General features: G+C 38.4%; 2 protein-coding genes across 2 annotated transcripts; one reads left to right on the forward strand and one right to left on the reverse strand.

The window, feature by feature from the left end:
• Nucleotides 1–296: 296 nt before the first annotated feature.
• Nucleotides 297–11127, forward strand: LOC133532773 (glutamate decarboxylase 2). Its single transcript, XM_061871576.1, has 8 exons — nucleotides 297–551; nucleotides 2375–2556; nucleotides 6904–7126; nucleotides 7509–7760; nucleotides 8221–8285; nucleotides 8855–9044; nucleotides 9214–9447; nucleotides 10379–11127. The coding sequence occupies exons 1-8, from the start codon at nucleotides 444–446 to the stop codon at nucleotides 10565–10567; spliced, it is 1443 nt and encodes a 480-aa protein (XP_061727560.1). The 5' UTR covers nucleotides 297–443; the 3' UTR covers nucleotides 10568–11127.
• Nucleotides 11128–12010: 883 nt separating this feature from the next.
• On the reverse strand, nucleotides 12011–19787 carry LOC133532783 (venom protease-like). The gene is made up of 8 exons (XM_061871589.1): nucleotides 19641–19787; nucleotides 18429–18529; nucleotides 16317–16453; nucleotides 14615–14748; nucleotides 14011–14179; nucleotides 13124–13368; nucleotides 12579–12739; nucleotides 12011–12273 (listed from the first exon to the last, which is right to left on the reverse strand). Exons 1-8 carry the CDS (start codon nucleotides 19699–19701, stop codon nucleotides 12112–12114), a joined length of 1170 nt encoding a protein of 389 aa, XP_061727573.1. The 5' UTR covers nucleotides 19702–19787; the 3' UTR covers nucleotides 12011–12111.
• Between the last annotated feature and the right edge of the window lie 1836 nt (nucleotides 19788–21623).

Genomic DNA, 21623 nt, shown 5'->3' on the forward strand with positions numbered 1-21623 from the left:
GCTCCGATATACATATCTGATGGCGACTTTTTTAGTTTTTATATTATTTACCTACTTGTTCAGTGAGATCAAACCATGACCTTATCTACTTCCACATTGTGTGCCGTACCACACATTACACAAGTTAGATATCACCCTTTCTACTCCGTAACTTTCCGTTAACGACAATATCTGTAATCACTGTAATCAGACATCGACATGGTTGAAGGGTTATTAACTTCATATTTTACCCGGAAGGCCAGAATGGATGTGTGGTCCTTAACGTATCCAATATCGGTGTTGTCAATAGGCTCATTAACGAGCGAGGTCCTGTGTAAATAATGGCAAAATACTACAAACAATATGATTCCGGGTGAACCGTGCCTACGCGCAGTCTGCCGCGGTCCCTTGCTTAGGTTACACCTATTCATTCATAGATGCAGTGAGATTTGTTTGTTTACAAAATGAATGTCAACGGTCATTCGTTTCTTAGTAAAGTGTTTAATATAGTAAAAGAAGAGTTAGGAGTAGATGCGCCCCTTGTCAAGTTTGAGCACCCAAAGGATTTAGAGGTAGGTATTGCACTCGGTTGATTATGAACATACCTATACATATTCTATCGTTTATTCTAAACTAAAGGACTGATGAATAATTTAAAGTTTAATATTCATTAACTAGGAAGTCCTATCGTTAGGTACCTATTTATGCATTTCACACGAGCTTCTTAGTGGTGGAAAGATTGTAATCAACAGGCTAGAAGTTCGATTTGCGGTCAAAATCCTATGTAAAATCTATTCTCAATATTATCTAAGCTAAGGTTCTGCTTTTATTTGTAACTTTTTTCTCTTAGTACAAACACAATATCTACTTAAATATCGACCTATGATAATTTTTCAAAAAATCCCGTTGAATTTGAAACCGCGGTGATTCGGCTGTTTGATGAGTACATCCACACGAGCCGGTATTTCTCGCAATATCATGCTATGCAAACAGACACCCGGTTCATTCGTGCCACAAGAAATGTTCTACATGAAAATAATGGTAACTTTCTTTTTTTGGCCAAATTTTATACTGGACGTAGGATCTATTTAACTCGAGAAAGTGATAAAAGGCGACGTGCCTTCTTGGCGATAAGTGGCCATAGGCCATTATGTCACGATCAGACCATAAAATTTTGCAATTCGACACTATAATCTGTTTGTAGTCTTAATTTTTTACAGTTCGTGAGAATTTGACTCTCCGTGACATCGCCACATATCATAAAAATATCATTTGCTCTGATATAGACGAGATAACAAAAATGTTTCTTCCGCAATTAGTGCACCCTTACATTAACATTAGTATCAAGGCGAAGCCGCTAGTTACAGTTACTGCAATAAACATATATGTTTTGCTATCTCATTGAGTAAACCACAATGTTTAGCCTGACATCCATACTAGCTACTTAGGAAGAGAGTCAAATGTCGTAAATTAGTGTGCGTGGCGGGGGTCTAGTTAGTTAACTAGACTCAATTACTCATTAAATTTTAATTACTTACAGCGGTAGAACGCTTAACAATACTTAGCTTCACAGCATCCGATATAAACTTATATTGGGTCCTTGAAATACTCGGACCAGAAGAATAGTGACATACTCGTACTTGGGTGGGAGGTGTTAACTTCTTTAACTGCTACGACAAAAAAAAGGAAGATACTACTTGTATATTTCTTATATTTTATTCAGAATCTAGTTAATAACGAATTGAAGGTAATAGGTACGCCACTAGGCAGGTATTTTCCCCATAATATTTAAATACAAAAACGATGACGCTGTTGCTGGATATGAGATACCTATATTCTTATGAGTAATGATGACTTATGACTTATGATGTTCTTCTATGAGTAATGTTCAATTGTTCAGGTTTGCGGCCATATTTTCTTTAAATACAAATTTGATTTGATCGGCAACACGGTTTAGATCATAAAACATCAGATGCAATTTTCTACTGGTTGGGAACGCTTAGATGATGTATTTTGTGTTGTGTATGTTGATGTCATCCACGTCATCCACGATGGCGCGCAGATTTGTCAAATCTAAACTCTAATAACATGACAATACAAATAAAGGCATGCGTCGTCGTGAATGAAACTATGTAGGTCAGTGAACGCAAAATTATGGAGTTTTAAACTGTGACTTTGAAAAGTGTTCCCCTAGGTCGATTCAGATTTAACAATTTGGCATGGGTTTGAACGGGTTTCGATACGTCCTTGACGATCGACTTGGACTCTAGGCAATTGGCGCTCACATGGCGCTCACCTTACGTATCAGACTAAGATTATCGTATGGACAGTTGCTAGATACCATTAGAATTGTAAATTCAATCCTAGTTCAAAAACGTGAATTTTGACGTTTCAGAAAATTCTCCAGCTAGACATTTCAGAGGCTACAGACGAGAAGAGCTTAGAACATTGTGTGCGTCAAGTGCTGCAATACAGCGTGAAGACCAACAAGCCCACCTTCCGTAATCAGCTGTTCGGGGCCACTGATCCTTATGGGCTCTCTGCTGCTTGGATCACAGAGGCTTTCAACACCAGTCAGTAAGTAATTTGTAAATAAAGTCGTCTGTACTAGAGTTCCGATGAGTTTCAAGGAACCTCGCTTGTACCCAATGTTCGCAAATTGCTCGCCCCGGCGCACACTATCCCGCTTATTTCTTATTTCGAAAATGAACGAAACTTGCGTATTATAGATATTTTTTGAAAGTTTCATATAACTTAAGGTTTTCTGATGACTGGTTGACTGGTAGATAATGCCTTAGGCATTAAGACCACCATTTGTATTTTTTTTTGTATTTTGTGCAATAAAGTTTGGATTAATAAATACCTAACTTATTTTGCAAACTGTGGTTGTATAGCGCAACAAAGAAGATTTTATGTAACTACCGTTACATTTTATTGCTTTTGTTATATTAAGTCATTACCGATCCTCTTAATGCAACAGGTAGATATCAATAATTCTGAAGCCAATATGTATTTCTTGAAAGGGCAATGATTGGTCACGCAATAGGTGAGCGATCATTCGCTGTTTAATATCCGTATTAAAAACCTTAGTACTCTTAGTAGATTACAAGTTAGTAGTTATGCCAGCTTAACTAAGTTTGGAAATAGGTAAAAACTTACTTGATGTCTGGTTCACCTTCACCAAATGCTTACTGGATCTCGTCTACCTTGTGCACTAGCCTTTCCTTCTTAGTGCTTTGAACTTTTAGTAGGTAGGTGCAGCTGCGGGAAACTGTTTCCATTACTATTCATAGTTCAGTAAACAAATTAAAAGCCAATTCTGTCATTTTTTTTTTACAATTTCTATAAGCCTAGTTTAATAATACAAGTGTACGTTTATATACAACAAGTACTAGGTAGAAAAAATAATAAAGTATGTACCTATCATAAACACGGTAAAAAGGCTGACAACTAAAACTACTTTACGATTACTACTACAGAAGAGATAACAAAGTGGGAAAAGTTTCCATTATTTAGTATCGTATGACAATTACAATACACAGTACATTCATTAGTTATTTATAATTACCTACTTTTTTTAATTAGGTAGCACTTGTTATATTTTTATTAATCTTTCACTTGCCAATCGAATTTTTCGACATTTTGACGACGGAATCTGGTATTTCATGTCGAAAGTAGACTACGAGTATGTATGTATGTACTTACACCATTCGCATACATAGGTCGGCGTGATTGTATAACCAATTAACCAGTTGTATACTTGACATTTATTAGTTGATAACCTAGTAGTAAATAATACAAACTAGAGAATTGAGATAATTGTTCGCATACTTAGTTGATTTATGAGTCATTAAAGTTATTAAATTAATTATTTAAGTGTTTCGCATAATCTTATGTATTGAATAATCTTTTAAATTATTATATAATATCATTCGAAGAAAAGGACATATTAGAATTTAGACCTTCTTTATGCCATGCCGACATAAGTATTGCATAAAATGAATATGCATAAACTCTTTCAATTATTTCGTCCCTTCCCTCCTCTTCCCTGTCTGTTTTCTTCTCTTTCAACCCAACCTCTCAAACTGATGTAAAAGACATTGTTCGGGCCATCAAATCTAAAGCCGTTGGTTGTGATGATGTGAGTCGTCACATGATAGTCGCAATTCTTGATTGTGTGCTTCCTGTGATAACTCACATCATCAACTTTTCTTTGGTAAATGGCGAATTCCCTGAGCTCTGGCGGAAAGCATTTGTTATTCCTCTTCCCAAAATTAGTAATCCTACCTTGCCTAGTAATTTCAGACCCATCTGTATCCTCCCTTTTCTATCGAAGATCGCTGAAGCCACGGCTCACAGATAACTCTCTGACTTTATACACTCTAACAAACTGTTGAGCCCGTTTCAGTCTGGTTTTCGACCTGGCCACAGTACTTGTACTGCTCTCATTAAGGTAACTGATGACATCAGACGTGGCATGGAGGATCAATTGGTCACAGTACTCATTTTGATTGATTTCTCAAACGCTTTTAACACTGTTGATCATGACATTCTCCTTGCTCTTCTCAACCATCTAAATGTCTCATCTACAGCCCTTAGATGGTTTTCTGCTTACCTTGGGGGCCGCAAGCAAGCAGTCCGAGTTGATCGGGCTTTGTCGGACTGGTGCGATCTGGCTACTGGCGTACCTCAAGGTGGTATTCTCTCCCTGCTTCTCTTCTTCACTTTTATTAACTTCATCACCGCCGAACTTTGCTGCGCATACCATCTTTACGCCGATGATTTACAGCTCTACGACCAGTGTAAAGTAACGGATATGTTAGCCGCTACGGAAAAGCTAAACAGGGACCTCGCTCATATTCAGCAGTGGTCAGAAAAGTTTGGCCTATTTGTAAATCCCGCCAAATGTCAGGCCGTTATTATCGGTAGCTCTCGTCAGCTGGCCAAGTTGGATCTGGATACGATTAGGCCGGTGTGTTTCAATGGCACTCCTATACCTTTTAGCCCGTCTGTAAAGGATTTAGGTGTGCACTTGGATTGTACTTTGAGCTGGAGACCGCAGGTTGCCGAAATCAGTCGGAAGGTTACGGGCACCCTTCACGCTCTTAACAAACTCAGACACTTTTTGCCAGTCAAAACTAAAACTTTATTAGTTAACACCTTAATCCTACCCATTATCGACTATAGTGATGTATGCTATCCTGACTTAAATGAAGAGCTACTTGACAAGTTGGACCGTCTTCTTAATAATTGTATCCGCTTTATCTTCTGTCTCCGGAAATATGATCATGTGTCCTCGTTTCGTTCCCAGTTGGGCTGGCTCCCTATTCGTCAACGGCGTAATATTCGTATGCTCTGCAATCTCTATTCCATTCTCAATGATCCACACTCCCCTGAATACCTTAAGTACTTCTTTCACTTTTATGGTGCTTCTCGTGACCGTCAATTTCGCTCTACTGGCAATCTCTCTCTTTCTATCCCCACTCATAGAACAAGCTTCATGTCTAACTCTTACGCCATTCAGGCAGCACGTCTCTGAAACGGTCTTCCCCCTAACATTAGAAAAGCTCCCAACAAGTTTGCTTTCAAAAAATCTTTGCGTGATTTATTTGCTGGCAGTTTAAAGATCAATTAAGTATCAGTCTCACGAATCGGTTATGTATATTATGTATATATATGTATATATATATTTATTTATTTATGTAATGTATGTATGTGTCTTTATGTATTTAAGTAGTTGATAATTAATTTATGTGTATTAGGACTCTAATTCTTTCAATAACAATTTCTTTTAGTTTTAAACGCGCCGCCTACAATCTTTTCTGCTTTGCCCTAAGGTTGACTGGTAGAGAATGCCTCATGGCATTAAGTTCGCCTTTTGTACATTAAGTTTGTCTTTTGTGCAATAAAGTTTTAAATAAATAAATAAATAAATATGTTCGAGTTACGGAGGTACCTACATCTTGGACTCCGTGCACACTAAAGGAGGCAGTTAGCAACCTGAAAACATGGCTAGGCTTCGCGGAGCTGGGGTGGTAAAAGTAACGCTACCTCGTTTCACACAAAATAGGCAACAATCGTTGTCGATATGCGGAAATGGCCCAAAAAGTAACTACGCAGTTGCATCCATTTACAGAATAATAAACATAAAGTATTCCTTGTAACTTTGATACTGCGCGGAAGGGTGGCTGATGCTGCCTGGCGATTATGTAGCGGGTTGTGGATCTTGGGTTGCTCAGGCAGTAGCACTAGTCCTTAATCTATTTTATGGAACCGGGGGAATACTAGATTTATTTTGAATTTGTACACATTTTAATGAAGGAAATATAGAAAATATTCACAGAAACGAAACTATAGTTCCAAGGGCAAACACTAAAAAAATCCTTAAAAGCTTGAAGTTGCGTCGATAGAAAAAATATGAAAATATGTCTAATTTTCACTAATTGTCTAATATACACCTTTACTCTGAACCGTTGCTCTACTCTGTGTGTGTTAGGTATAAAATAGCTAGTGATATAGTCGAAGGATTTGACTAGCAAAATTTCAATCACAAGTATACTTTCAGAATTATTGAGGAAAACCGTCAAAACCCACGCGATCGGCAAATCTTCCGTCGCAAGACTCGTGCGGCGCGCCGAATTTCTTATTCCTTTCTAATTACACATTCAGACAGGCCCTTCTGGGATGAAAACAATACATAGTAGATATGTATATTTAATTTCTCACACTATTAGTGTCAGATGAACAAGGGGTACCACAAGCTCATCTGAAATGAATCGAAGACCCCGGACAGAGCTAAGCACCATTGTCTAGACTAGAAATAGGTACTTAGGACGTCGAAATGTTTTCAGCTAGCACTGCATAATCTTGAAAAAAACCTCTCTCTGATGCTTCAGTGGCCTTAAAAAAAATCATTTTTCCCAGGTATACATTTGAAGTAGCGCCTGCATTCACCCTCATCGAGACCAAAGTTCTGGGCCACGTCCTGAAGCTCTTCGGCATCTCCGATGGCGACGGCATCTTCAGCCCTGGAGGCAGCTTGTCGATGTTGTACGGCATCGTTGCAGCCCGGTTCAGAGCCTATCCCCAAGTCAAGACCAAGGGCATGTGGGGTCTACCTCAGATGGTGTTGTACACTTCTGAAGACGTAAGTATTTCCTGGTAAAGTCATGTAAGATGGAGATATTTTTTTTTTACCTTTTGACCGCCAAAGGCGTCATATGACGCGCGCGGCTACAGCTCAATATCAACCTTCATGCGTACCGAACAAGGTTCACGATTACGCGCCGCGTACGATAGGCGTGGTGTTCAAAAGGTTAAGGATTGACTTTATTATCCAATTGGGTACCTAAGTTGGTGAGGTAACTTATGACGGGAATAGCGAATGCGAGTCTGGAATTATTTTTATCGCTATTTGCCTCGCCATTTCTCACCTAGACCTCGTGAGGTCAAAATATTTTCTATTCCTACTTATATTTTGAGGATTAAAAAAACACACTACTAAATGATTTAATCACAAAACTTTTCAGAGTCACTATTCAATAAAGAAAGCCGCGCACTGGCTCGGCTTCGGTACCGACTGCATACGTATCATAAAGACCAATGCCAACGGCCGAATGATACCAGAAGAGTTGGAAGCGGCTATTCTGAAAGATAAGAAGGATGGTATGCATCCCTTGATGGTGAATGCCACTGCTGGGACCACTGTCCTGGGAGCTATCGACCCTCTGCCGGTCATTGCCGACATTTGCAAGAAGAACGCAGTTTGGATGCACGTTGATGTAAGATTTAAACTTGTTTTATGATTTAAGGCAAATATACAGTGACGGCCCGAAAAGAGCAAATAACTTAAGATTTTGGTAAGAAGCTATAAACGCTTAATTTAAGAACCAAATAACTATACCTATTGTTTTTTTCCCAAAATTAACCAGTCAAAGAATTTCTGTAGTCTACCGTAACGCGACCTAAAGCGCTGTTTAAAAATATTATTGAATTGTTTTCAGCCGGCATTGCATAATCTCGAAAAAATGAAGAATATCTCATATCTTTCACTACGGGACGAGATATGATTGAAGAATGTAACAAACATTTTTAAACAGCATTTCTACCTATGTTGGTGTAACCTTTTACTTTGTATTTATTTTTTACTAGATACACGAGAAATCCGTGGTCGTAGGTTATGGCATAGCGCCCAGCGCCCACCATGTAGGATTTTAATTGAGTTTTGTTTATGGTTTTCAGGCTTGCTGGGGCGGGAGTTTGATATTGTCTCGGAAGCATAAAATAAAGCTGAATGGCATTGAACGGTAAGCAACGTTGTATATTTTAATTGAGTGGGGAAGTACCTAATCTGATGCTTTTGCGGTTTTTACTCGTCTTGGCTGCCTGCTGGTAGGATAGGGTTCTAAGTGATGATTTTGAATTTATTTATATTCGATTTGTAATGTTTTACGTCTAGTATTTTCCTCGCGTTGGTGTTGTGCAAAAATTTTTTTTTTATACAGTAGCAAAGTTTGTCTTGAAACACTCAAGATTCAACTTTTTGACCACTTGCTACGGTTACCTAATTTACTTATCAATTTAAAAATCTTTCGCTTGCGCTGGTATCAATATTAGCATGAGGGGTTAAACAACAACTTTGGTCTCTTTATAACAGTTATAAGTTTATTATATTCATACTTCAATGGGTAAGTTCCCTTTGAGCAATTCTGCTTTATTCCATTAGTGAAAACTGTTTTGGCTCATGTATCAGTCATGTAATTTATATTCTGTATAATTGTAAGCTGTTCTGTTTGTTTCCTGATAAAATACTACACATACATAAATACAAACTCATAATAAATAAATATAACACAAATAACGATTAAAATTTCAGAGCAAACTCCATATCGTGGAACCCTCATAAGATGGCAGGAGCGCCACTCCAGTGCTCCCTATTCCTGGTACGCGAGAAGGGCCTCCTCCACGAGGCGAACTCAGCCGCAGCGCAGTACTTGTTTCAGCAGGACAAGTTCTATGACGTCAGCTACGATACCGGGGACAAGAGCATACAATGCGGACGTAAGGTGAGCTCTTCATCTATTTCTTAATGTACTTACTCTTACCTACAGTATGTACAACGATTTATTACCCTTGCCATTGTGTGCATAACCATCCTATAACCAAAATATTTTTTCCGTTGAGTTGACTAAGTTTTGTCGCAGCGCCTGATCATATAAAATCGAACATTCACAGATCGACGCATTCAAATTATGGATGATGTGGAAGGCGCGCGGCGACGCCGGCCTCAACCAGCTCGCCGACCGCACTATGCAGATCGCTCAGTTCTGCCTCGACACTGTAGCAGCTCGCCCTGGGTTCAAGCTGGTGGTGGATCAACTGCAGTGCCCCAATGTGTGTTTCTGGTATATTCCCAAGCGATACAGAAAAGATAAGGAAAATGAGGAGTGGTGGGAGAGGATGCATAAGGTACGTAGACTTTTTTAATAAGCAAGGTTTACGTAGTTTAGTAGACCTAGCAGGCCGCGCTTTGAAGATCGCTCAATTCAGCTACACAGTCCTGGTACATTTCGAAGCAACATAATAGGGAGGACGAGGAGGACAGCGCGCGGTGAGAGAGGATGCATAAGGATTTATTTATTATTATTATTGTAGTTTGTGGGCCTTTGAATGCCACGTCGACCAGGCATTGGTCTATTGTGACAGCCCTTTAAAGTTCATTACTGATGCCTGTTGAATCCAGGAAATTCCAGATTCTTTGGGCCGTAATGTTCTGTACCTCATAGGGTTGCAATACGTGCCGCCCTAGGTGGGTACTTCTTTTTGACATTAGTGGTCCACAGGAGCAGAGAATGTGCATTGCAGTCTCCTCTGACTCATGGCAGAACCTGCATGTCGCGTCTTGTTTCTTTCCGATTTGAAACATGTGTTTGTTCAATTTACAGTGTCCAGTCAAAATTCTGGTCACCGCGCGCAGGCTTTGTATCTTTTGAGCCCTAGAAGCTCCCTAGCAGTTTTGCTGTTGAACCCTTTGATTAGAGCTTTCGAGTGTTCTTGTCCTGTGCATAAGGATTTAGTCTGTTTCTTTAATTTACAAGCTATAAGTACCTCGCCGACCACATTATGCAGAGCGCTCGGTAGTGTCTTGTTTAGAAGGTAAAGTGGGTAAGGACTAATTAAATGCCTTGCATTCAATTAGTTGTCGAAATCTGGTGATGGGTATCTACTAGTAGGATTTTCCTGTAACGATTTTATTTTGTGTAAAACATAAAAAACCAAGTATATCACATGTAGTTCAGACTAAAGAGAGTTCCAGACCTAGTGGAAATACGAGTAATTCTAAGCACCTAAGTCTATCTAATACGATTTTTTTCAAAAAAACCCACGTTTCACATTCCAGATTACACCGAAAATCAAAGAAAGTCTAACGAGGAACTCCCTGCTAATGATATCATACTCTCCCCTGCGTGAGCACAAGAACTTCTTCCGTCTGGCCGTGACCTTCCACCCGGTGCTTGAGGAAGCCCAGGTCCTGAAGATGTTAGCGGATATAGAACAAGCGGGGGAGGATATTACACTAGATTGTTAGTAGATTTAACATAAACTTAATATAGAACTTCCTGCTAATGTTGTCATACCCTCCCCTGCCTGAGCACAAGAACTTCTTCGCTGTGGCTGTGACCCTCAACCCGTTGCATGAGGAAGCCCAGGTCCTGAAGATGTTCTGGGGGTATAGATCAAGCGGGGGAGGAAATCACACTAGATTGTTAGTAGATTTAACCATATTATAAACTTTTACCTCTGTTACGATGAACTAGTTGGATTAAAAAACTTATGTCCAAAATCTCATTTAACAGATTTTACCGATACATAAAACACATATAGAAAGATAAAAATGACAATTGCAAAGAAGGGTTCCACACCTTTTTCACCAGTTACAATTACTAATTTTAAATTTTGAAATCAAATAACTTTGTCACATGTACATTGGTTCACCTTTTCATTTACGATATCTACATATTTCATTTTATAGATTCAGAGGCTCTGAGGTGGGCTCTGAATGCTCTTGATTGAAAACATTCGCTATAATATATTGTTATAGAAATACTCATGATAATTTTTAAGATATAATGAAATGTTTTTTTCTAACTAGAGAGTTTGATTTATTATCTTTCATGTTTATTTACTCGTAACGTTTTAACCAATTTAGACACAGTTCACTAGTTTAATTAGGTTTAAAATTGCACAAGTACGAATTAGCATCCAACGAATTATAAATCAATAAGTACCACCTAAGTATAGTGAGGCAAGTTCCAAAGGTACAACGGAAAATAACTTTCTTATTTGTTTATGTAGTTCCATAAAAAAATCTATTTGTTCTGGCGTCTCTTAGATTATATCTGCATAATCTATTGGAATTCCAAAATTTATTGCACTTTAAGATATTAGGGTATATAGTCCAGTATACGCGTATTTTAGCGCAACCAACAAGCACTTGATCCAGTATACGTCAAAATTTCTCAATTTTTATGATAAAATTGTATTCAAAGTGTAATTGTATGTTACGTAATATCAAAGCATTTAAAATTTATCAAATATTTGTAATTTAAATTGTTATTATCATTTTTTATTTACTATGTCGACCATGCCACATTTTTTTACCCTCCGCGTACTGTGGAGAGCCTCAGTTATTAACGTTCGAGTATATAAAATGATGATAGTTGTATTCATATACGTCACTTCATTTCCAAAACGAATACGAAAAGCAACATAAAGTTTCAGTGAAATCAATAAAAAATGTCACTTGCCTCAGTATACTGAGGAGGATCGAAATCACTACACCTTATCTGTCTGTTTTATGTATGTTCGCGATAAACTCGGAAACTACTGAACGGATTTTCATGCGGTTTTAACCTATCAATATTGTGATTGTTGAGAAAGTTTAGGTATATAATTTGTTAAGGTTCTACCCGTGTGAAGCCGGGACTGGTCGCTAGTTAACTATAAAATAATAAACTATTAAGATACAAAATTAGAGTTACTTTTGTATTTTTATTTTTTATTATTTAGATTGATTTTAATGACCCTGAAATTTCAACATTTCGTAAATGCTCCACCTACATTGTAGAGCTTTTAAAACCTAGCGTTGTCGACGATCCACCGCAAGTACTTGTCGACGCGCGCGTAGACGCCGGGGTGGTTGGGCTCGCCGCAGCGCACGCCCCACGACACCACGCCGATCACTGCCCAGCGCCCGCTCGACAGCTGGTACATGAGCGGCCCGCCGCTGTCACCCTGTCAACATGTTCAATAATATTAGAGTGAAAAGAGTTCTCTATGGAGTAAGAGGAGTCAGTCAGACGGAGTTCCCCACCCAACCCAAGGTGTTTAGACTGTTTGTCCCGATGTGCGATTTGCAGAAAGTTTTCAAAAAGTTAGAAAAATCTCGGAAGTTTTCACAAAAATTATTTAAAAACAATAAAAGAATCAATCAAGACATCAATCAACCTTTTAACAGTTTTCATTTTAAATCCAATTAATCGTAATTTTGGAAACTCCGTCGGCACTTCGATATGTGTGTAATTTTTGGTATCAATTACCTGGCATGCGTCCTTTCCGCCGTCGTAGCCACCTGCACAGATGTTCTCCTCGAAGATGGAGTCCGTGAAAGATTGCACACAGCGCGTGTGCTCCCAGATGGGTACCGACACCTCCATTAGTACGTTGCTGTGTGGCCCACCGTACGACTGAGTTCCCCAACCTAGTACATGATAATAATAATAATTATAATTTTCCTTTGATGTTTCATTATGTAACAATGGAAGCACGCAAAACATATCAATACCAAGCTAAGTTGGCGTCAAAATTCTATGGAATTATGACGTTTACTTAACACTTCCACAGTCTGTGCTATCAAAATCGCTATTATTAGCGTGGTCTGACTTTATCTGAACATATTCGTCGTGTATGTAGTTAGATTACTATGGGATGGGCAGAGCCCAGGCGCGAGAGAATGCTATCCTACTTTCAATTTAACAGGGTATAAAAATGAAAGGTGTTATTGCAAAATTTTAGTTGTGGATTCTGTCTGCAATAAATGATAGTGCAACTTGTACTTAGGGCTTAGATAGGATTCGAAACTTACCAATAATAATAGCACTTTGGTTGATCGCCGACAATCCAACCGGTGGCAGACAGATCGGCCACACATACGTGTTGAACACGGCTGGCCGGTGCAGCTTCAGAATGGCGATGTCGTTGTGGTAGTTGGTATGGTCGAAGTCCTCGTGCTGCCGGATCTCCACGACGCGGAAGTTGTAGGAGCGCGAGTCGTTGTTGCGCTCGAAGTCGTACTCGCCTAATCGGACGAACAGCTCGTTGGCTTTCCATCTGGAATTTTTAGTTTATTGGTAGGCACAGTCAGCGTCAAATACTTTGTAGCAACCAAAGTAGCCAAATAGTTCGGTACACCATATATTTAGTATGGTGTACCGAACTATTTGGCCACTTTGACTGCTACAGAGTATTTGACGCTGACTGTACAATTAGCGTCGTATAAATAGTGGTAACAAAAGTTGGCAAATATATTGCAACACACCTTTGTTACAATGTGTGCAATATGTTTGACCACTTTGGAAATCTGACGCTGACTATATCTAATTTTAAGTTACTAACATGAGCAGGACATGTCAAAGGATAGAGGTACGACAGGGCGGGAGCTACCACGGGGTTTTATACACAGGGCAATTGGGTTAAGAGAAAATATGACTGCGCGTTAAAACTTACGAGTCAGTTTCTCACAACTTGAATTATAATAGACCGGTAACAGGTACCTTCTTGTACAGTATGCGGCTGTAAGTAAATGGCGATCGGTAATGTGCACACCTCCGCAGTACTGTTCAAAGCCCTCAGGGGTGAATGGGTGATGGAGGCGAGGGTTAGCCGGACGGGGTGTGCCCACCATGCGCCCAGCGGAGCGAGTAATACGAGGCCACATCCTGAATAAACGAAATATGATAGCCTAGCATTTACCTTCTTGTGCAGTGTGCAGCTGTGAGTACGTGACGGTCGGTAATGAGAACACCTCCGCAGTACTGTTCGAAGCCCTCAGGGGTGATGGACGCCATCCACGGCCACTCGCGGGGATTAGCCGGCCGTGCGCCCACCATGCGCCCAGCGGATCGGGTGCTGAGACCACATCCTGCATAAACGAATTTTAACTTAAATCTAATTGTATTATAAATAGTCGAAACTCGCTGTTAGAGTCTAGTGTCCTTCAAATATCAAAAATTGCCGTGATCAGAAAGTGAGACTGCCATTTCGAACTTTTTCTGTTTTGTATTATGCGTTAGCATGTTATTGTTATTACCTATTAGGATAGATACACTTTATTTTAATCCACAGACTTGGCTACAGTCCTTAGGCTTGCGTCCTTTTGTCTATTGCAGACCTAAACAATACTTTTATAATCCAGCCTAATAATTTTCATTTGCTGTAAAGTTGTATTAAAAACAAAATGGAGCACATCAAAAATAAAACAGCAATCTCTTTGTATAAGAATTTATTTACCATCAGCTAACAAATCAGACATAGGTAAAATATATAAGAGTAGGTAATTTATATAGAATCTACGGACCTCGGTTTTCCGCCTTCGTGATCTTAAGTATAGCGTCATTGCCCTCCTCCAGCGGCGCTGATGCGGGCAGGTCGCCGGCCAAGCCTTCAACCTGGTCCTGGTTCAGGGAGTCCGGACAGCATACACCGATGGATCTGAGAAAGTAGCAGAGTCACATTTTAGAAAAAGGTCACTGCTGTGGACAATACTATCAAAGTTAACTACTCTGGTACATACTCGTATCCAGTTTTTCTTAATTAAGTCTCAAGACTCAAGCACTGACTAAATGTATCTCGCCTGTAAATTGCCGGGTAAAAATTAGCGTTAGGTTCCTTTACATTTGCGATGTCTACAGGAAAGACGCGAACGAATATGCTAAAAAATGTGTATGAAAAATGAGATACTGATACCTATTTTAGTAATGTACAATGAGATGAAAAAAAAAATACTGATGGAGGGAACAAGTAGGTATCCGAAGATAATAGTTCAAACATAATGCATGTTTCGTATGATATTTTTTAAACGATTTATTTATTAGAGTCGTAATTATTTCGATGCCTAGTTTCGTTTTACGCGTGCTTGCAAATATATACTGAACTTATAATATGTGCCCACTAAACCAAAACTCTCATTATTTAATATTATTTATTTGTAACACCTTTTATGTAAACCCTTTTTATGTGCAAATAAATGATTATGAATTATGTAATTGATCATAATATCATTTTATGATATTCGGGGATTTAAATAAGGGTAAGTAAGGTAAGTTTCATGAATAAAGTTATTTATACTTCAAGTACCAATTACGTTAACTCCCTGCGCTGCAACGAAAATAGTTACTTAATTACCTACTACGCGATTACCGATCACTAGTAATGAATGTGTCATTGAAATTGTGGGTTTCATTCAATAACGATACTAAGCTTTCCACCGACCTAGTTTAAAAGCGCATTATCGCCTAAACACCGGAAAAGGGCAATACTCTCGTCTCACGTTTACGCCTCATTGGGGTCAAATATCTATTAGCACGAGGGGGTCTAACCAAGGTGCCGGTTAAGACGTTCGCCACGATGTTTTGACTTTGATTTACGTGTAACCGTTACTAAGGTTGACCTAAATGTTATTAGTTTAACCCGAGACTTTGTGAAACTGAGTATAACCTACACGTTCCATAGATAAAAGCAATATTAAAACGAGTTATAGAGATCGATATTTAATAGTTATTTTTAAGTAGGTACTGTATTTTTCTTAGCGACTTCTCTATTTAGAGCTATCATATGACTTATTAGGTTTTTCTTAGGAATTTTTCATGCATTTCACAATTTTGTATTTGTAGACCTACGCCTACCTACGCATTGGTGTGGGTTAATTCATAAGAACTGGTGCGAGATTTGTACAAATTTTTCATATACCTACCTACTAAAAACCGCACGGTCGCAATCAGCACGTAGGTACATGTTCACGGTCAGTTAAGTTTAGTGGGTCGATCAGAAAAGAGTTTGGATGTTTCAGCTAACTCGCGTACTTTTGATAATGAACATCCATCAACAGGGTGAAGTCTCGCTTGAACTCCTTCACACAATTCACGCAGTGGTGCAGATGCCGGCAATGATGGCTGCCCTTGCCGCCCGGCAACGTGCATGCTTGGTACTGCACATTTTTTTCTGGTAAATAGAGTTTTAAGTAAGGATAGGATTACTATTAGTTTGAATGTTTAACTCACGTCCTTTTGATAATGCACAGGTAATCCATGAACAGGGTAAAGTCCCGCTTGAACTCTTCCATCACGCAGTGGTGCAGATGCCGGCAGTGGCCGCCCTTGCCGCCTGGCAACGTGCATGCTTGGTACGGCACATTTTTCTGGTAAATAGAGTTTAAGGTGAGAAGACATAGATAGGATAAGGTTGGGCAACTATAAAATAGGACACACATTATGGAGCAATGATTTTTTATAAAAGTTTGACGTTGACGATTATGGGTACCTAGGTACTCTATGACGGTTTTGATATTGTTGACGCTTAATTTAACGGCATAAATTAAACTTACAAATTTTAAGAAGTTTTTGATTAAGCAATCATTAAAAAAGCGGCCAAGTGCGAGTCGGACTCGCGCATGAAGGGTTCCGTACCATTTAAGACGTATTAAAAAAAATCTACTTGCTAGATCTTGTTCAACATTTTACCACTTTGGACACACATTTTACCACTTTGGAACTGTCTCTCGCGCAAACTATTCAGTTTAGAAAAAAATGATGTTAGGAACCTAAATATCATTTTTGAAGACCTATCCATAGATACCCCACACGTATGGGTTTGATGAAAAATTTTTTTTTTAATTTATTGACGTATTAAAAAAAAACTATTCACTAGATCTCGTTCAAACCAATTTTCGGTGGAAGTTTGCATGGTAATGTATATCATATATTTTTTTTAGATTTTTCATTCTGTTATTTTAGAAGTTACAGGGGGGGGGACACACATTTTTTCACTTTGGAAGTGTCTCTCGCGCAAACTATTCAGTTTAGAAAAAAATTATATTAGAAACCTAAATATCATTTTTGAAGACCTATCCATAGATACCCCACACGTATGGGTTTGATGAAAAAAAATTTTTTTTTAAATTTTTATGACGTATTAAAAAAAAAACTACTTACTAGATCTCGTTCGAACCAATTTTCGGTGGAAGTTTGCATGGCAATGTATATCATATATTTTTTTTAGATTTTTCATTCTGTTATTTTAGAAGTTACAGGGGGGGGGGACACACATTTTTTCACTTTGGAAGTGTCTCTCGCGCAAACTATTCAGTTTAGAAAAAAATGATATTAGAAACCTAAATATCATTTTTGAAGACCTATCCATAGATACCCCACACGTATGGGTTTGATGAAAAAAATTTTTTTTTTTAATTTTTATGACGTATTAAAAAAAAACTACTTACTAGATCTCGTTCGAACCAATTTTCGGTGGAAGTTTGCATGGCAATGTATATCATATATTTTTTTTAGATTTTTCATTCTGTTATTTTAGAAGTTACGGGGGGGGGGGGGGGGGGGGGGGGACACACTTTTTACCACTTTGGAAGTGTCTCTCGCGCAAACTTTTCAGTTTAGAAAAAAATGATATTAGAAACCTCAATATCATTTTTAAAGACCTATCTATAGATACCCCACACGTATGAGTTTGATGAAAAAAGATTTTTTGAGTTTCAGTTCTAAGTATGGGGAACCCCCAAAATTTATTGTTTTTTTTCTATTTTTGTGTGAGCATCATAATGCGGTTCATAGAATACATCTACTTACCAAGTTTGAACAGTATAGCTTTTATAGTTTCGGAAAAAAGTGGCTGTGACAGAATCGGACAGACAGACGGACATGACGAATCTATAAGGGTTCCGTTTTTTTGCCATTTGGCTACGGAACCCTAAAAATCGACTTTTAGCAATAAGCATTGACTAAAATGTTTATGTACATCGGCAAAATGCCCATAACATAATGCATAGTTAGTACAGTCAGCGTCAAATACTTTGTAGCAACCAAAGTAGCCAAATAGTTCGGCACACCATATATTTAGTATGGTGTATCGAACTATTTGGCCACTTTGACTGCTACAAAATATTTGACGCTGACTGTACCTCTAGCTACTATTAGGTGCTGCCTTATGCGTTATTACGAAAGTAATTGTAAATAAATTTTAGGGGAAAAATTCAAGGAATAGAACAGCTCATTTCAAGGATTAGGTGTGGCTGTGACCTATGTGTCTGTCTGTCTCTCTCTGTGTGTGTATCTCTTTTATAATGTAGATATACCTACTTATAATAAATATTAAATAGGTACTTGGTTGTCATTCAGCTCCACGAAGCGCTTGTGGCGGCCGTTGCCGATGTGCATCCCGCCGGCGGCGAACACATCTTCCCATGCCTCGCCCTCGAAGAACGCTGCAAAAAATCACACTATCGGTCTGTGGCTTCAATACCTACTAAAATTCTAGGAATTCAGCTTTCCATGCTTCACAATTTTATATTCACTGCGTGAGAACAACATCGTTAACATAGCGTCAATTGCGAGTGTATATCTGTGCATGCTAATACCTAACTAATACGGGTAGGTTAGATTATGGGTACTTGGATCTAGGGTATTTGTCACGGGGGGGGGTTTCGTACTATTGTGAGGCGAAATCAACGGAACAATAGTTTATCGGTTATTTTAAACACCAGAGTGAAAAAGCCATAAGTCGCAACAGTCTTTCAAAACACAAAACTTAAAAATAGAGCACACAATTAAAATAAAACTGGTTCTCTAACGTCAGTGTTCGTGTCTAAAAAACTAAACTACAGTATGTCGTTGTTCATATTCCCGACTAACATACAAAACACATTAGTAAGTGCGTGTTTTGGTTATTAAGTTGACTTCCTTTGAACGCCTAGAATAAGCAATTTGTAAAACTGACTTATCGATTAACCACTTAGGTACTTATTGTTTTTGAGTAAGGACGCATTTATAGAATTTGAATTAGGCAGGTTTTTTAACATGCCTTGAAATAAACGTAGAATAAGTATTATTAAATTTAAGATCGTAATAGTTACCTGTCTACATATTAAGTTAGGATCTACCTATATTTTTGATGGATGACAGATATGTAGTTTGTGGTGCTGATGGGTATCGTTTTAATTTTATTTTTGAAATCTTATCCTATCTAAAGTTAATTGAGGTCGAATTACCTACTTTTGATAAAAAGTAAATCAGAAATTGCCTGATAGTTAGGTACATGTTTTTTACATCAAACGTTAAAATTATGGAAGTGGAAACAGTTTTCTTCCGAAATGGAGATTTCATCAAATATTTACGTGGGTACGTTCTGTTAAGATCGAAAAACTATTCTTCCCTCTTAATACGAATCAATTATCTCTGTGAAATTGGTATCTACTTGTTGGGGTATTTCCAATCTCTGAGCTTATAGCCCAAATTCTGAAATAGGTATATATAATAATAATAATAATAGGTATATATAATAATTAAAAATATATAATAATTAAGAAAAAAACTTACACTTGTAATCGTTTCCCTGAGCTCCAAGCACACTCAAAGCTAACAACGCGAAGAGCAACATGGCTGCGATTCGGCCGGCCCCGGCACGAGCACTAATTGTTCGCCAGACATTTAGGACGAGGCGGATGCTGCCCCGATAGGACACTCAGTAATCCACAGGATGCACTGATAACAACAAAAAATCATAATGAATTGTTTACCGAAAGTGGATGGTCGAAATAAAAGTTAAATAAAAGCGAACCTACGAATATTGTATATTTTTGGCACGATAAAGCTAGAAAATAAACAATACAGCAGTGGATACTTAAGGCGAAAGTGGAAGACCCGCTATAAATCGCCTTTTCATACCAACGTAGGCCTCATTTTCATCTCTGGATATTAACATCATTGAAAACATTTTGACACAATTTGTTGCATCTCAACCATAGCTATGCCCTATGCCCCTACGTTTGATTTTGATCGATTTAGTCAGTTTTATTTACAACATACATAATGGATAGATACAGTGGTGTGACTCTACTTAACTAGCTTAAATCTGAAATAGGCTCCTGAGGCACTGTACCAAGAATTTCCTCCTTGTATCTTAATGCTGATACGTTGTGCGAGGAAGCCGCTAGTTCTTCGGTCACCAGTTACGTCAACCAGACGCTTCGCGATTTCTGCTTATAAGAGCTACACAGGAGCATTAAAAAAATTGTATGAAATCTATTTTTCGCTCCTAATTTTTACAATAATCAAAAAGTCCAAAAAAGTCAAACGTAGGGGCATATATAGCTATGGTTAATATACATCAAATTCCTAGAGGAAAAGCGGCCGTAGTGTCGGTAACCGATGGTAGCCAATGATTCCAAAAAGACTGGTTACTATTAGGTATTATAATATTTTTATGGAGTTGCCACGTCGAACATTGATTGACTGTTGCAGATGGCATTCAAAGAGGGAGGAGAGATATTAATAGACGGACAAAATTTCTACTTCGGTCTTTGTCTTACTTTCGTTTACAACTTTTATTAATCACACATCCTCTTTTGTTGATATAAAACCAACGAAACTGCTAAGCCGTACTGCTTGACCAAGATGTAGATTTTATAATGTTAAAAGTTCTAAAGTTAGGACTTACCTACAGAATAAAAGTCTTGATATTACGAAATCCGACCGCTTTTAGCTACTTGCGCTTGGGCTTGTTATTTTGGGTGGGATATACTTTTCTTGTAGAGGTGCATATATGTAGGTACTTTTTTGCTGTCTGTGTGTACTTACCTCACGTTTTCAGCTAATGTTAATAAAGTTTTACAGCGACTGCACTGACTACCCAGGTAGCAATTTTTCGTCGTCACGACGTCCATTCACGGTCATTTCAGACGTTAATGACGTCGCTACTTTCGTCGTACAGACGTTCGAAATGACGAACATATGTCATAGCCTCACGACGTCTCTAACGACGTCGTATTGGACGTCTAATAGTAACGTAATATGGACGTCTACCAACGTCGTTGGTAGGACGTCCAATAGTAACGTAATATGGACGTCTTCCAACGTCGTTGGCAGGACGTTCAATAGTAACGTAATATGGACGTCTTTTAACGTCGTTAGTAGGACGTCTTTTAGTAACGTAATATAGACGTCTTCCAACGTCGTTGGTAGGACGTTCAATAGTAACGTAATATGGACGTCTTTTAACGTCGTTAGTAGGACGTCTTTTAGTAACGTAATATAGACGTCTTCCAACGTCGTTGGTAGGACGTTCAATAGTAACGTAATATGGACGTCTTTTAACGTCGTTAGTAGGACGTCTTTTAGTAACGTAATTTAGACGTCTTCCAACGTCGTTGGTAGGACGTTCAATAGTAACGTAATATGGACGTCTTTTAACGTCGTTAGTAGGACGTCTTTTAGTAACGTAATATAGATGTCTCCTGTAGGGCAATTACGTAAAATTTCGTATGTACGTTGAGGCGATCCAAATGTATTTTTTCTACACAA

The sequence above is a fragment of the Cydia pomonella genome, chromosome 2, assembly GCF_033807575.1.
Source record: "Cydia pomonella isolate Wapato2018A chromosome 2, ilCydPomo1, whole genome shotgun sequence".
Taxonomy (NCBI): domain Eukaryota; kingdom Metazoa; phylum Arthropoda; class Insecta; order Lepidoptera; family Tortricidae; genus Cydia; species Cydia pomonella.